General features: G+C 43.0%; 1 protein-coding gene across 11 annotated transcripts in view; it reads right to left on the bottom strand.

Moving 5' to 3' along the window:
* The window catches only part of TMC5 (transmembrane channel like 5), a 52,552-nt gene that overhangs the window by 30,757 nt on the left and 3,823 nt on the right, over positions 1-17,972 (bottom strand). For 3 of the 11 annotated variants that reach the window (XM_039490507.1, XM_039490506.1, XM_039490518.1), the window contains exons 3-4: positions 13,797-13,924; positions 747-914 (exon numbers count right to left, since the gene is read on the bottom strand). In XM_039490507.1, coding sequence (XP_039346441.1) covers positions 747-820 — 74 coding nt within the window. In that variant the 5' untranslated portion in view covers positions 821-914; positions 13,797-13,924. Of the gene's footprint in view, positions 1-746; positions 954-2,559; positions 2,731-2,750; positions 2,849-12,160; positions 12,330-12,999; positions 13,021-13,796; positions 13,925-17,972 lie in introns of those variants that run through there. The other 8 variants (XM_039490510.1, XM_039490508.1, XM_039490516.1 and 5 more) reach the window with 8 other exon arrangements.

Genomic DNA, 17,972 nt, shown 5'->3' with positions numbered 1-17,972 from the left:
TTTCTAGATGTGCAGTATTCAAACAATTTTTTGACATAAATAAGTTATGTATCATCTTACTTTACCACATTTTAAAACATTTTCATAATATACAATCCTTAGAATCAAAGCTCTGACATAATCGCCAATCATGAACTGAATTAAAGAGACTAAAACTTCACTCCCACTGAAGTCAGTGGGAGGACCACTCAAACTAAGTATATGCATAAGCATTTCTAAAATAGGACTCCAAGCATGCAGCAAACTTTTTGGCTGCACTTTTGCTCAAAAATTGATGAAACCAACAAATCCCTGGTACCTGCAACTATAAATCCTGGGACATATTAATTTAAAGTGTAAAATAATAACAGAGCCACTATGACAAATGTAGAAATGTCAAAATACAGACAGAGTAGTTGAAATATGAGTGAATCAACTACTGTTGGTGCAAGGTACAAGTTTTGAATGACCCAGAGCTCTTCAGACCTGTACCTTCCACCAACAGAAGTTGGTCCAGTAAAAGATATTACCTCACTTAACTTGTCTCTCTCATATCCTGGGACCTACATGGCTAAAACAACACTGCAAAAGACAGACTCCACAGACATTCTCAGACAAGAACTAAGGAGTGATTAAAATGAATGGCAAAAATAGAACTGGTAACAAGTTCCATTCTCCCCATCCCCCATGAGTTCTAAATATTCAATTTCCTTTATTACCAACAGTATTATTGTTCAGAACTTTTATAAATTATTACTCAAACTTACCTTCTGTCAATCTCCAATGTCTCTGAGTAGTGATAGTCTGGGTTTTCAAAGGCTTCATTATAGTGATAAGTCATGATGAATCTGATTCCTTGATTGTGGGGGAGAAATCTTCTTTACCCAAAGTCTTTATTGCTTCAGTATTATATTAGTGGGTTATTCATTTTGAATCTAATAAAAGACAAAAATTAGATCCAATAGATTTTCTGCCTAGTAGCAAGGAACAAAAAGAATAGATGTCAGTGTCTGAACAAGACAAAAAATGGCTTTATTCTTCCTGGAGTAATAATGAATAAAGCAATAAGAATAAGCTCTGTATAAATGGAGAACAGTCTAAAGGAGTATAGCATCATCTGGGTCCTATTTACCCTCTGGACAACATTTATTTACTGGTAGTTACAAAGTTAGCAAATTTCACTATGTAGAAATACAAGCCCTTATCTAAAATTAAAGCACAAGACATTAACATAAAGATTTTGTGTAAAAAGATTTTCCCAACATTTTGACAACACAGAAACCACTTTTTAAAAAGATACATAACAAACCAATGATCCCTGATCTACAGACTGATCCTGTTTCTCTTTAGGTACATTTCACTGATTTCAAACCGGAGCCCAACTCCTGCAATTGGCACAGCTATAGAGATTTTCATCTGGAGATTAAGAGTCTTGTAGAGAGGTGGTTAAGTATAGCTGGCTATGTCTTCACTGCTTTAAAAAGGCAGGTTTTTACATTGAGGTAGCTACCTCACTGTACAATCCTAATGAGACAAGACACTGTAGTTTTTGTTTGTAGCTAGTTGAGGTCAACCCTGAGGGGAGGGAGTATACTCATTGGATAATAGAAACATAGGGTAAAGGCCCAGCACCCCCACAAAAAATATCCATGTTTATGTGAAAATAAATGAGTACAAAAGACAACTGTAGTATAATATATTATATCATGTTTTAGTATTGTGTATTATATCATGATCAAGTCACACCGCTATATCCAGATGAATGCCTTCAAGTACCTAGCAATAAAAACTATATTAAGCAATTTAAATATATTCTGAAGTTGCCCATCCCACTTTGCAAACAATTACTGACTGGAATCTGATATTTGCCCTCAAGAGACTATAAACATAAGCACTTAATGCTAAACTTTTCATGTTGTTCCGGTAACAATCCCACAGATACCAAGCTAGACCAAAGATTGCAAGAGCCTTAAAGTAACATATTAAGCCAGTAATCAGCTGAACAAATTAATCAGTTATGCAAGTGTACATATGTATATATATAAAATCCAGAACCAAATCCTTCCCTTGGCAGAAGACAAAACGGGGGTTTTGCTTGAGGAAAGATTGAATCCCAATTATTAATATAATAGTGAGAAATTTTCTTTGACAACACTTGATAAATAAGTTTTTTTAAAAACTGGTGTGTGCTAGATAAAAAAAATAGTCTACCAGTTTTTTAGTAATTAGCAAATTCACCCCACACCCAACTTAAAAGCATAGGGTTTAAAAGAATTGCCAGGTTTACAGTATAGTCACAGCCTTCTGAGCAGAGCTGGCTAGAAAACAGAATTTCCCTCGCATAAAAAAAACTTAAAAGTTGGGGGGGGGGAGACACCTTTGTTTTCATTCAGGACAAAAAGTCAAAAATTAGTAATTTTTCACAGGAAGAATATTTTTTTTTAGAATTTGATTTGGGAGAACCAAATCAGCATTTTCCAACAAAAGACTGTTCTGTTGGAAAAATTTTGACCAACTCTACTTCTGAGAGATACAGTGCTCTTGGAAAGGCAACAAAAGATTCCTTCACAGCAAGCCTACCTTCCCATGGGAAAAGGTCAGCCAGACACAAAAACCCACATACCACCTCTTCTTTTTGCTCCCCCTAAAAAATAAAGCTCAGCCATGAGGACTTGCAGAGCAACCCTGAGAGACAAACTCATAAAAGGTAGGTCCCATGCCCCACAGCTCTCCATTCCATTCTGTTTAGGTTCTGCTAGTGCAACCAGTACCAAGATCCCTCCATGAATTTCCAGGAGGAGCTGGTGAAGAATGGGGCCCAGGCCATTGCCTTTTCACCAATGTTCATTAGAGAGGAAGTGTGGGGTCATCATCAGGCCATGTGACGCCTTCCTTCTCTTTGACCTCTGATGTGGTCTCTCAGTCAGCAGGAGCTAAATATTTTTACACTAGTTTAACTTCGAAAATTCTTCTCTGATTGAATGAATCTTCACAGGAGAACAACTACTGTTTGGGAGAGGGGAGGGGTGGGGAGGGATAGGAAGGGGAAGGGAGTGGCGGGGGAGATTAAGAGGCATTACTGAGTCACTCAGGAAGTCTTGACTTTACAGAGAGGAAGGCTGGTCCAGTGGTTAGGGCCCTAGTCTAGGATTCAAGAAACCTGAGTTCAAGTCCTTTCTCCACCAGACTCCCTATTTGATAGTCAGAAAGTCACTTGTGTCTCAATACCTTAGTGTTTCATCCCTAAAATAGGGATAATAGCAATTTGTTACCTCATAGACCTGTTGCAAGGCTAAATACATTAAAGGCTGGGGGATGCTCACATACTATGGTAATGGGGCCATATAAGATGGACAGACAGCCATTAGGGAGTGGGCACTTTCCTTTCAATCAGTAAATAGCCTCTGGGGTTATACAGTTCAGGAACCTCAGAGCCTTTTGTAGGCAACAGGCTCATTTTTTTCTGGGTCAAGATACAAAAGAATAGCCGTATTTTCCTCCCTCCCTCTAAAATGCATGTAGTAAAGCAGCTCCAGGACCTAGTTCTGCAGATATGGGGATTTCGTTCTGTAGACACTAATCCTCAGGTAGAATGTTAATCACACAGGAAGGTGTTAGTAAACATGCACTTCCAGTCTTATCAAGTTTCAAACAAATTACTTAAAGCGTGATCAAGTGCTGCCCTTATACTCCTAGCAGTGTCAGATTGTAGTTATACAAATCCTGAAGTTAAAAAAAGAAGCCAATCTAGAAGCTAACTTGAAGATCTTTTTTTTTTTTAAAGCCAATAATAGTAGTTTGAACTATAAGGAACTACTACAGTATATTTTACTTAATAACCAAGCACAAAAGCAATGTCAGTCATCCAAGAACCACTAATATTTGATATAGCAAATTAAACTACACCCTTTCCTACAAGTAGCCTTTAGTTTATATAGGCCCGGCTCGTTCTTTCCTTATTGTCACCCTCTGAGTTTTTATATTATGGATTACTTTTCTGTTTAATATACTCTACCCAGTTCCATATGGAAAGATCTCTCATGACTAGCACATTTTAATTAGTTTGTCAGTCTGAAATTGATATTAAAAGAGATTAATATTGTGACAGGGTATCAGGTTGTAGGATTCTACACTGCTCTTCTGCTGACTCACCAGATCAGGCAAGTCCTATTTGATCCAACACAGTGGTATCTAATGGAGTGTCTCTCTCTCTGAAGCAAAATAACTAGGGACAAAACCAGTCAGACCCTGTGAGATAAAACTCTAAGAGGAAGCCAGGCTCTGGTAAGCACTTAAGCTGAAGTTTATGCAAGATAACCATGAAAAAAGGCTGATTCATGGACCACAGATGTCTGTGGGAACTTTATCAATTACGTAAGTGGGTGGAGGACTAGGGCCATAGCAACAAATGCTGTGACTTGACTTTCCCTCAGGATCTGGTTTTATTTACGCTGTCTGGTGTATCTGAGACCTTGACGTCATTTTCACTGTTACACTGGACCCTTGTTTCAAGATAGATAGAGCCTGAATTGTTTATGTTATGAAAGATCCAGTGACTTCACAACGGATAGCTAGTTTTAGTGGCAATCAATTTGATTATGAAAAGCGAGAGATAAGTGTCATGAGAGGGAAAGTGAGTCCGGATTTCAGCACAGTTCAGCAGCCAAGCCTTATTCAGAAAAGCACTTAAATGTGGTTAACCTTAAGCATATGATTAAGTCCTTGTGATAGACCCAAACGAGTGGGGTACAGGAGTCTGGTAGAGGGCAAATATACTGGTCACTGGATGAATAGTTTTCTCTTCCCTGAGTGACCAGAGCAGGGGCTGCACTAGAGTAATCAGGAACCTGCTAGAACCAATTAAGGCAGACAGGCTGATTAGAACACCTGCAGCCAATCAAGGCAGGCTAATCAGGGCACTTGGGTTTAAAAGGAGCTCACTCCAGTCAGGCAGGGGTAGCCAGAGGAGAAGAAGTGTGTGAGGAGCTGAGAGGGAGAGCTGCTGGAGGACTAAGGAGTACAAGTGTTATCAGACACCAGGAGGAAGGTCCTGTGGTGAGGATAAAGAAGGTGTTTGGAGGAGGCCATGGGGAAGTAGCCCAGGGAGTTGTAGCTGTCATGCACCTGTTACAGGAGGCACTATAGACAGCTGCAATCCACAGGGCCCTGGGCTGGAACCTGGAGTAGAGGGTGGGCCTGGGTTCCCCCCAACTCCTGATCAGACACAGGAGGGGTTGACCCAGATGGTAGGGAAGATCACTGAGGTGCGCAAATCTGCCAATAAGTGCAGGACCCACCAAGGGGGGGAGGGATAGCTCAGTGGTTTGAGCAGTAGCCTGCTAAACCCAGGGTTGTGAGTTCAATCCTTGAAGGGGCCACTTAAGGATCTGGGGCAAAAATTGGTCCTGCTAGTGAAGGCAGGGGGTTGGACTAGATGACCTTTCAAGGTCCCTTCCAGTTCTAGGAGATTGGCATATCTCCAATTATTACCTTTAAGGTAGAGGAGGAACTTTGTCACAACCCTATTGACTTCTATGAGACTAAACCAGGCTCTTTAGAATTATTTGTTGAACAGGAGTGGATATAAGCAACACACACAAATTTACTAAATTTCATGAAGACCACAATATTCTGCTCCCACACATATAGACCCCCCTTCCCAAAAAGTAAAGCCTCTACACATTTATAATTCTTACAGCTAAACTTACATTTTGAAGTCATTTTCAGTTGTCTAGAAACTAGACATTCTTCCAGAAATAGATTTCTCTTTTTTTTTTCAAATCTGTCTCTTGCTTCCTTGATGCTTTAATTTTTGACTTAACATGTTTCCAGACTGGCAGGAGCAAGTCAGTACAGCCAGCTGACTGATATACAATGGCAGGGTGGGAGAGAAAAACGTGGCCAATCTTCATAGATCAAGCACAGTGCAAATGGCTAGGTTTTCATAAGCACAGTAAGCAAGATTCAGACACTGTACCACTGCTTGCCATACCTACCCAGACTTCACCTACCACACACACAGTCTGAGAAGATAATCCTGGAGGTGGTGCAGCATAGAGTATAGGACATGAGTTATATCTCATGCACTAATGTTCTTTTCCCTCATTGTTTTTGGACTGTTGAGTTAACCATCATTGTAATATTGAATTTGAAAATGTACAGTAGCATGGTTCTTTCCTTGCCATTCCACAAGGATGTGTGCACATATGCACACATGAGTTATGACAGTGCCTTAAAAACACACACTTCAGCCACTCCAGATATGTGGACATTTTCCAAATTTGATTCAAATGGGGTTTGCAGAGTTGGGTGCTCTCTGGAAAGGACCCAATAGCCCAAGGGTGCTGCACTTTGCATCACCAGGCCTAAACTGGGGCAATTACAGAAGGCCACTGGATCACAGCTCAACCACAACACAACCTCCCTGAGCAATCAGCTAGCAAGGGCTCCTACTGAGATGGCCTGATTCTTTGGTCACATGACATGAGACAGGCCCAGCTAATCAAATACATACCATATGATCTATTCCAACACACCAGACTAGAACCCAATGCAGCATGATAGTAGCATGACACTACCCAATTTTGAGGTTCTTGCAGTAACTCGAAGATTTTGCAAAGCACTGGAATGCATGTGCTTTTTCCTCTTCATGTCCAGAGCTAAGGTCTATTCCATACTCAATTACTGACTGAGGATTGACAGTAAAATGGTTATCCGCCCCTATACTGTGGACTGTTTATCCCCTTCTTCTTCCACTTTCAACTCTGGCTAACTGCCACGCTATGCCATGCTTACTTTGCCCTGCATTGCGTAGTAATATCCTCAGTATCAATATAACAGAATGGCATTGAAAAGTAACTTCTCTGTATGCAAATATCAAATTTTTGGTATACTTTGATCAAGAGCAGAGTCCATGCAACCCATTATTTTTTGCTTTTATTAAACAAATATACAGTAGTAATGTTTACTGATTTGATGGGAACAGAATGATTTTTCAGGGGATGCCTGGGACCTTCAGCATCAAGACACAGGCCTCTGTGACTTAAGCCAAAGGAATAACTCCACTAAACCAGTTCTGACTATTATCCTCTGTGGACCCCAGCATGTGACACCTGATATTTTTCTTCCCTAATGTCTTTAAAAGAAACTCCAGGAGAAGCTCAGAGTTACGAACACCAGAGTATGACATGACCAGTCAACCACGCACCTCATTTGGAACTGGAAGTATGCAATGAAGCAGCAGCAGAGACCAAACAAAAAAGCAAATACAGCACAGTACTGTGTTAAATGTAAACTACTGAAAAAATAATAAAAAAAAATTTGACAAAGTAAGGAAACTGTTTCTGTGCTTGTTTCATTTAAATTAAGATGGTTAAAAGCATTTTTCTTTTGCATACTAAAGTTTCAAAGCTGTATTAAGTCAATGTAAAGTTGTAAACTTTTGAAAGAACCACCATAATGTTTTGTTCAGAGTTGCAAACATTTCAGAGTTACGAACAACCTCCATTACTGAGGTGTTCGTAACTCTGAGATTCTATTGCATAAGGCATCTACAAAAACTCAACCCATTGTAGCCAATTATTTTAGTTTATTATCTATTTATTGTGTGATATCATATATATTCATTGTATGTTAAGTAGAATGAATTTGTAGGATTATAAAAATATGATTGATCAGCATTGAGTGGAACCAAGTATTAAACATGAGTAAGACAAGCTGAAATCCAAGAACCTGTAGGTTGATGCCTGCAAGACTTTAGCTTAGCTACGTTAGGCTTTGGAAACAAGAAATGATGACATAAGTGACCAGAAAATAATCCGATGCTTTAAGATTATGGGAAAAGTACCAAGTGGTGGTAATGCACAAAATTACCTAGAAGATTAATATTAGATCATAAAAATAGTTTAAAGGCACATCTGTCTTAGACATGTGTCTTAACCACAGGATATATGTTGTGTGTCAGTGCTAATGAAAACAAAGGGAACTTACACAGCTTATAGAAAATTGAGGTCTCTTAAGTTTCTAGGGGACACAAACTGATAAGAGAAAAAAGGGTTGACACTCCTATGGACATGTGCAGAATGTAGGTATATACAGAATCGTATTGTAAAAAGGGGATGCCCAGAACAGAAAAACTGAGCTCCCTATGGGAGACTCCAGCAGGAACCCTCCCTCTACTGATGATCAAGCCATGGGAGACCCATCAGACCCTAACACTATTGTTAAGGATGTGAGTATAACTATATTTGCAACTTGTGCATAGGTCTGTATAGAATTTCTATATGCTTGGGTAATTTTCATAGTAATTTTAATAAAACGTAAAATAGACTAGACTTTGTACTGGTGAATGTATGTGTGGTCACTACCCTTGGTCTTTGTGTGCTCCTAGAGACTCACTCTAAAGAAAGTAGCAGAGGTGACTCTCACTCTGTTAAGCTTGAAACTGTAGCCGCCAGAGCCAAACTCACAGTGGTGTAACACCACATTACAGAATTCACTTTAAATAAAATAAAAAGCTACACCATTCTGTGCAAACTTCCTCTGATTGGGAAAAAGGGGTCCTAAAATGTTATAACTATTAACATTAGAAATAGCCAAACTGAAAGTTAGGGTGATGCATCAGACAAAGAGATTTATATGAGTAAGAAATTGTGAATCCTGCAAGGAGAGTGATTTCTGCTAAAGAATCAGAAGGAAGATCAGTTGAATCTTGTGCTGTGCCCCTACTTACAGAACTCAAAAGACTTTATCCAGCCCATAATTAGATCAAACCAGCTATGATTATTTCCAAGGCACTCATCACGGTTATATCTAGGATCACATGTAAGTAAGTCTGTTCCAAACTATGCACTGATGCATGCTATGAAGCAGAACAGAACTGAGTCTGCATTTAAAAATAAATAGTAATCTTGCAACTCCTACTTTCCACTAGCCAGCACTGACAGCTACAGTCAACAGAGTACTGTTAGAAGAAACTGGGTTTGGACAAAGAAAATGAAAGTTTGGAATGAGAACTATACATGGAAAGACACATCATAGTACAACAATATGGTAAAAAGTCTTAACTATTGTATGTTTAATTTTAATAGAATGGTTCCTTTTGTTTTGCATCAGCTTCTTTATTCTGCACTGGTAAGGTAAGCCTAACCAATTTTGTTGCCAGTTTCAGATTATAATTTAATTAGATGTATCAGTTTCAAGAGCCTCATCAACTAGTCCAATTGAAAAGACCAATGTAAATTAAAGAAGTTATAATTTGATAAGAATGGTAAAGACATTTACTGCCTTCAAGCTTCAAAAGATACCTTTCCCAACATCCTTTATAGAATGATGTAACCTCACTACTGTGTGGCTACCTCTGGGAGTTCATTTATTTTCAAAATTAAAACATCAGACTCCAGTGGGGGGGAAACACACACACACAAACACACACACCCAATATGTTGTAATGAATGAGTTCAGAAGTGATTTCAGTACATAGAAAACTGTTTTGTAACAGAAACTATCCACTTGTCAGCTATTTCTGTCCACTTCCTTGTATCCAGTTTCTCAGACAACAAAATGTAATTGCGTTTTAAAAGGAGACATGAGTACTGAAAATACAGTGTAACATATCTGTGGACTGGGTGCATTACCCATCCCCCTCTGCACCCAGTCCACAGAGGATACAAATCTGTTACAGCCCCAGCTAGAAAGACTTAGTTCCACCTTGAGCTATGTAGCTGCTTGTGCTTTTAGCTCTGTAGGTCCAGTACAGTAACTGTAATATCATACTACCAAGGGTAATTTGATTAACAATCCCTTTCTGGGCAAAGGATAAGTTTCTGTACAAATTAAGTCAGACTGCACTGTATAGGATGTTCACATTGCAGTAACAAATGTCATTGTCAAACTACAGGGCTGCAGTGGCTAACCAACTTTGGCAAATGAACAGGTGCTATTCCAGTGAATCAAGGTCTCTCAGACTAAAGCAGCCAAAGCGTTTGCACCAAAGTCTGAGTGTTTTGATTGGATCCTCTACTTACGGGTTTCTCAGCCTTCTCTGGTCGGTGACCCCTTATTCAAAGTCAACAAATTGCACACTCCCCTTATATTTACTATTAAAGCAAAAGTAAAACATACCTTTTTTAAAAATATCACTGATAATCAGCCTACCTAATTTTTGTACGGGTGGGAGGCTGATAGAGAGTATCTGACCTTGAAGGGTAAAGAGTGTGTAAGAGCAAAGAATATCTTGCTATCTACTGTAATAAAACTCAGTGCCTTTTGACCTCCTGGGGGGAGGTTGCAACCCACCAGATGAGAAACACTGCTCTATATTAACCTGTAACTAGGGGCTAGATTTCTGTACCCATTGAATGGTACCTCACTCTACAAGTAGTCCCACTGAAGTCAGGAGAACTAACTGAAGTCAACTGCTACTATTCTGCAGTAAGGGTATCAGACTCTGTCCCTTAAGAACATACTGGGTCAGACCAAAGGTCCATCTAGCCCAGTATCCTGTCTTCCAACAGTGGCCAATAGCAGGTGCCCCAGAGGGAATGAACAGAACAAATAATCATCAAGTGATTCAGCCCCTGTTGCCCACTCCCAGCTTCTGGCAAACAGAGGCCAGGGACACCATCCCTGCCTATCCTGGCCAATAGCCATTGATGGACCTACCCTTCATGAATGTATTGAGTTCTTTTTTGAAACCTGTTACAGTCTTGTCCTTTACAACATCCTCTGGCAAGGAGCGATTATTTAAAAATGAATGCACAGGAGTTAACATCTAGAGTGGGGAGGAAAATTGCTGCAGCTTATTCAGCAAGGACCCCATCCTGCTCCAACTGAAGTCTTGCCACTGACTCCAATACAAGCAGGATCAAACCTCAGTGGAGTCATTGCCCTGGAGACCTTTTGTGTCATTAATAGAATCATAGAGTTTAAGGCCAGAAGGGATCACCAGATGATCATCTAGTCCAGTAGTTCTTAAACTGTGGGTCAGGACCCCAAAGTGGGCCATGACCCCATTTTAATAGGGTCGCCGGGGCTGATGTTAGACTTGTGGAGTCCAAGCCCTGCCACCCTCCTGGCTTTGCCCTCCGCCCCAGGCAGCAGGGCTCAGGCTTCAGCCTTTGCCCTCCCACTCATGGCAGTGGGGATTGGGCTTCAGTCCCCCTTCCCAGAGTCGTGTAGTAATTTTTATTGTCAGAAGGGGGTCGCAGTGGAATGAAGTTTGAGAACCCCTGATCTAGTCTGACCTCCTGTATAGCAGGCTACCAACAGCACACAGCACCAGCACAGATCTACATTTCCATGTTAGTGCCTAGTCTAAAAGAGGCAGAACATTTCACTGAGCGTTTAGGATATAGAGGTTTTTTGGTCCATCTAAGTTAATATCAGGGTTTAGAAGCCAGTGTTAGCTTTTTAAACTTAACATTCAGATAATCTGTCCTACCTGTTTCATGGAGGCCTTAATCCAATTTTTTCATAATTATATTTTGCATGTGTTTACATCTTGCTGTGAGCTAGAGAATGAACTTTATAGCACTTACCTACATTTTCATATGAAGCTCAGTACTACTCCATATTATTTGACTTGTAAAATATCCTGGTGTACATTGACCTCTAACTTTCTGCTCTCCCTCCCTCTCTAGACATATAGAGAGGGAGACAGAGAGTGTAAAATATAATGAACTTCTAAACCACTGAAAATAGCAACAGAAATCACCTATCCACAACAACCAGAGCCCTCAGATCCCTGCATGGTCTTGAGAGCCTGGTAAACTTTACCGATTGTTGCTGGCAACAGCTATAAACCTGCTCTAATTCAATAAAATTTCCTTATCACTGATGGTCAGAACTTTCCCCATCAACCCAATTTATTCCTTTCACTTCCTCATGGGTCAACAGGTCCAAAGTTTAGCAAAGCAGCGTTTAGATGGTTGCCTTGGTGCGGCACGGACTGGAATGACAGAGTCTAAAATTAACAGCTTGGACCGAGCTTTCGGCCAGGAGTTCTAGAGCGGGTCTCCTTCCCGGAGACAGGAAGGTCAGAGCCAAACTCTGCTGCCGCCACCTATCCCCAGAGGGGATGCCCCTGCGGCACATTAATACAGGATGCCCCGCCGGAGTAAGCTGAGGGGCGTTGGGGGAAGAGCGCGGAGGAGAGAGGCAGAGAGAAGCGTCTGTAACTTACCCAGGAGGTGGGCTGGGACCCGCTCTCCGGGCTGCAGCCCTGCACCGCGCAGAGGGCGGGATGGAGCCGCCGCCGGCCCAGTCACAGCGGGGATCCGAGCCCCCCGGCTGGCCGGGCAGAGCAGAGTAGAGCGCGCTTCTCCCGAGCCCGCAGAGCCGCTACTCCCGGAAATCCAGCAGGACTCGCTGGCCGCTCGCACCTGCCGGGAGAGGGGAGGGGGGTGAATCGCTCCGCTGGCCGCCGGGCGGCGTTCAGAGCAGGCGGGCGTTTTGCTCGGGACACCCGAAGCTGCCCTCGGGTGGGTGGCTGCGCTCTGCAGCCGGGTGCCCTGGCTGAGGCTCCTGCCTCGGGGACTTGTGCTGCTCGCCCAGGGAGGGGCGCTCAGCCCTTCCCGCGGAGCCGCCCGGCCCAGGGTTAGGGCGCGATCAGTAACCCCCCAAAAGCGAGCTTAGCGGGGGGAAGGGGGAATTCTAACACGGGCTGGAACCCTAGTGTGGACGGGACTGTTGCTGTTTAACATGTAGGTGGGCACCTTGCAGGGGGGCGGCCGGGTCTGTAGTCTGGGGCTAGACCAGGGCAGGCAAACTTTTTGGCCCAAGGGCCACATCTGGGTGTGAAAATTGTATGACAGGCCATGAATGCTCACAGAATTGGGGGCTGGGGTGCGGGAGGGGTGAGGGCTCTGCCTGGGTGTGCGGGTTGTAGGGTGGGGCTGGAGATGAGGGGTTGGGGGTGCAGGAAGGAAGACTGGGACGGAGGGGTTCAGAGGGTGGGAGGGGGATCATGGCTAGGGCTGGGGCAGGGGTGGAGGAGGGGTGCAGACTCCAGGCAGCACTTACCTCAAGCAGCTCCCAGAAACAGCTGCATGTCCCCGTCCAGCTCCTACTTGGAGCCATGGGCAGGCAGCTCTGTGTGCTGCCCCGTCTGCAGGCACTGCCCCTGCAGCTCTCATTGGCTGCAGTTCCTGCCAATGGGAGCTGCAGGGGTGGCACTTGGGACGGGGGCAGCATGCAGAGCCCCTTGGCTGCCCCTACATGTAGGAGCCAGAGGGGGGACATGCCACTGCTTCTGGGAGCCATGCAGAGTGGGGCAAGCCCCTGACCCCACTCCCTGGCTGGAGCGGCAGAGTGGGGCAAGCCCCTGACTCAGGACCAGTGTAACCACTAGGCAAACTAGGTGGCTGCCTAGGGCACCAAGATTTGGGGGTGCCAAAAAGCGGTGTCCAGCATCAGGGGAGTCAGCTGAGCGGGGCAGGGAGGGGAGCGAGGCCTCCATAACAAAGCCACCCCCATAGCGAGGGGCGCTGTGCAGGATGGTCAGTGGGAGCCTGCGGAGGAGCAAGGAGGAGACAGGCGGCTGGGCGCAGCTGAGGGACGGAGCCGTTGGGGGAGGCCGGACGTGGTCCTGAGCTCAGGTGAGCTTCGCCCTCCAATGTGCCGCACTTGTGGCCGGGCGCAGCTGCCTCCTGGGGCCAGGGAAAGTGAAACTAAACTCTGCAGTGCGACAGAGGGGAAAGACCTGGCGCAGGTGCCACTTCCAAACACACATGTTAACACACGTTCGAACACATCCTTTATCCTGAAGACCAGGCCTCTGAGTCTTGGTGCTGGGCCCACTTTGTAATGCTGGGGTTTACCTTGGCTGTATTTTGTTTTCTGCAGTGGTGGGGTTCTCTTTTCTCACCGTCTGAAGGTGTGCTGGCTGATTCTGTAGCTGAAGGGCCAATGCTCGATGCCAAGTATGTTCTGTATTTCATGGAGACTTCTGAAACATATTCATATAGTTTGATGTATAACATTATACAAAAAAGTGCTTCTGTTAGGTGCCTGTTCCCAGGGTGCTTTCCATAGTATTCAATTAAAAAACTGATTAAGTTTAGCTAAACAGAGGCCCCATGCTGCAGGGATGCAGCTGTGCCTGAAAGCAGCTCACTGCAGGTTGGGGATAATAGTACAATTCTCCCCATGCTATGACTTATTTTCTCTCTTCCTTTGAAATATCTCCTAAGAATGCCATTAACTCATTACTAAACTGCAAAGACTTACACACTTGCGTAACTTTACTGAACACTGTATGCCCAAAGATCATAGAGTGAGTCTGGATCAGAGTTAGGAAAAGAACCCAACAAAGAATCCTGTGGCACCTTATAGACTAACAGACATTTTGCAGCATGAGCTTTCGTGGGTGAATACCCACTTCTTCGGATGCAAGAAGTCTGTTAGTCTATAAGGTGCCACAGGATTCTTTGTTGCTTTTACAGATCCAGACTAACACGGCTACCCCTCTGAGAAAAGAGCCCAGAAGTTCTGAAAAACATTTCTGTATGCATGGCAAAAAGATAGCACAACAGGCACAAAAATAGGTCGCTCAAGTCCTACGGGATTTACAAAAAAGTGCAGAATTAGTTATTGCCTTGAAAAATTTATAATCCAAACAGATTGAATTGTCTCTTCATTCAAGTTCTGTCTGCTCATGAATGTGTTCTATCCACCATTCCTCACCCACTGACGTCAACAGGAGCATTGCCACTGACTTAAATGGGAGTGAGTCTTAGGGTTGCCAGGTGTCAAGTTTTTGACCAGAACGCCGGGTCAGAAAGGAACCTTGGAGGCTCCTAGATGAAGGAACAGCAGGGGGGCTCCATGCACTGCCCCTGCCCTGACCCAAGTTCTGGCTCCGCGGCTCCCATTGGTTGGGAACTGTGAACAATGGAGCTGCGGGGGCGGTGCCTGCAGGTGGAGGCAGCGCACAGAGCCACCTGGCCATGCCTCCACCTAGGAGCCAAGGGACATGTTCCCACTTGTGAGGAGCCACCCGAGGTGAGTGTCACCCAGATCTGGCACCCCGAAACCCCTACTGCACCACAACCTGCAGCCCTGAGCCCGCTCCTGCACCCCAAATCCCTCATCCCTGGCCCATGCTGAAGCCCTCACCCACTCTCGCATCTCAACCCCCTACCCCAGCCTGTGAAAATAAGCAAGCAACAGAGGGACGGGGGATGGAGTGAGCAGGGGGCAGGACCTCAGTGCAGGGGTGGGGCCTCGGGGAAGGGGTAGGGCAGGGGTGCAATTAGAAAGTTGGTAACCTTAGAATAAGATCAGGACCCAAAAGAGTCAGCTTAATAAATTCTGCCTTCTGCCATATACAAGTGCGTTATAACAGGGTAGTCATTTGGATGGCTGAGCTAAATAAGACAATGAGGGCAAATTTTCCCCTTTCTTCCTTTAAGACTCAAATCCACAAATGTAAACTCTGAGAAGTGGGGCAAAGTAGGTTGAGAAGTGTCTTCTTTAGCTGTTTTTTTTTAAATATTATTAACATCAAAAAAACTTTTCATCTAAGCTGCCAAGGATTTGAAAATGTTATGTTTCTAAACATTAAAATTACAGGTCAGTTTATTTAATACACCTTTTATGATGCATCAGCTACTTGTATTTGATTCAACTCTGTTTGTTAATATAAATAAATTTGAACATTAATGAGTCTGAAAGCATTCAATAAAGAATTAGAATAAAATACATATTTTACTTGAAATGAATGATCCAATAACATTTGACTGCAAGACTCTAGCTTACTCATTACAGACAGCAAAGTTACTTTGGAATAATGGCTCCTACCTGTAGAATTTAGTGCTGGTTCTGTTCTTCATATTATTTGTATAATGACAGTGCTAGAGGCTCAGCTGAGATCAGGGCTGCAGTGAGCTAGGACTGTACACACACACCGTGAAACAGACCCTACCCCCAAAGAGCTTACAGTCAAAATAGACACAAAAGGTAGAGAAAGTGGAAACAACTTGTTCAAAGTCAGAAACAGAGCCAGGAATAGAACTCAGGTTCCCTGAACCATGTTCAGTGTCCTATCCACTAGACAACACCGTCTCTGTTCTTAAACATTCTATTATTAAGTATGTATATTATCCTAGCCATTAGATCTTTTTGTTAGCATGGCATGAGGTACCCTTTTAACAAGAGGACAGGGAGAATTTTTACAAGTACCTTTTGAAAGTCTAAAGAGTTAAGCTCTTTGCTCAACTGGAAAACTGTGACTTCTATAAATATTTGGATGAAAGAATAACTAGCAACCTTGAATAGTCAGTACAGGGTTGCCTGACATACATGATAAATTATGTGACATGCAGTTCTAAAGGGCTACTGAAGCTTTGTTTTCATGGCAGAAGTTTATTTTGGCTGGTTACCAACCTGTTGGTGCTTTTACAAGCTTCTGAGATGGCTAAGGTATGTTTATGTTGCATTAGATGCGCTTATTAAATATACTGTTTTTTAATAAAATTTTAGAGTTATGCCATAAAAATACACCTTTCTTAAGGTCACATTCTTAGTATGATTGTAAAGCACTAGCCTGTAGCTATGTTGGACCACCAAATTAGGAACTGCTCTCACGCTGAACAAACTACACGCTAAAGCAAGGGAGTAGTGGGACTGAATGAAAAAAGGGTGAAGGACTGACCTATGTTGAGAAGTTCACTTGAAAGAATTTGATTTTTTTTCAATGTTGTATTGTGAAAGAACCACCAGAGAAAGAATGTCCCCTGCAATCTGGTGGCTGCTGCTGGATGGAGATTCAGCCCTGTGATGACAAAGCACACTGCAACAGGAGAGTCTATGGTCAGCAGTCATTCAAACTCCTCTTTACTTGAGCCATTGGAGAAAAGTGTGTCGTACCAATAATGTGGAAAAAGTGAGATCACCTCTGCTTTTGGAGCCTATGAATCCATGGAGTATCATTTAAAGTGATTTCAGATGCATGGCTTTTCTCCTATAGCCCCACCTGGCAGAATCCTGTCTGGGGATTGGTCCTACTCTGAGCAGGGGGTGGGACTAGATGACCTCCTGAGGTCCCTTCCAACCCTGATATTCTATGATTCTAAGGCTGCTGTGATAATTGTATAGAGCTGGACAAAACATTTAAAATTTCTACATTTTCCAATAAAAAGGGACAATTTTCCACTAAAATGTGTTCCTTTTCAACCAACTCTATAATTTAAAGAATGATTTTAGCGGGGCATTAACCTGATAATTTTGTGTCATGTGGAAAGTTATGCTTTTCTGGGAAGTTCAGAAGGATGGTGTTTTTAATTAGCAGTTGCACTGTTTCTTCCATTCAGGAAATTGTTCTTAGTGCTAAGAAAAGTAATATGTATAGAAAGAAATTCTTTATGATAAAGATATAATTGGAAGTATCATTATTAGACTGTAGGCTCTTCAGGGCGGGTACCATCTCTTATTCTATGTTTGCTCAATTCGTAGCACAATGGGCATTAATTCTTGTTTGGTTCCTAGCCACTACCACAGTAAAAATGAATTATTAGGTAACTATGGCACAAGTAGCCTCTAGTGTACATACTGTGGAGTTAGGACAAGAGCTGGGCAATAGCAGTGAAACCATTTTTCAACAATACCAATAAGAAGCTTCATTCTATGTGATCTCAAACTTCCTGAAATGGATTGGAGATTATCCACAGTTCAACATCTAAAAGGTGATGTGCTGTCAACAGCAGGAATCAAACCCAGGATCTCAAGATCTCAATGCAGGAGCCTCACTTAAGCTACAATGCAGCTTTGTTAGCTCAGAACCACTAGGCAGATTCTCAGAAGTTTACTACCCTACCACAAGAGGGGGCCAAAGAGCCACACTGTTGTAATTACACACACAAAGAGTTGTTTCCATCCAGAAGTTTCCATCTGTGAAAACACATACGTGTGCAATGCACTTTAAAAAGCTCCAAGAGGAGGAAGAAAACTGCCCTTTGCGAAATCTAGTCAGAAGCTCAGCTCTGATAGTCATTTGG

Source organism: Mauremys reevesii, linkage group 10 (genome assembly GCF_016161935.1).
Source record: "Mauremys reevesii isolate NIE-2019 linkage group 10, ASM1616193v1, whole genome shotgun sequence".
NCBI lineage: Eukaryota > Metazoa > Chordata > Testudines > Geoemydidae > Mauremys > Mauremys reevesii.
This window is presented reverse-complemented; position numbering and strand designations above follow the sequence as displayed.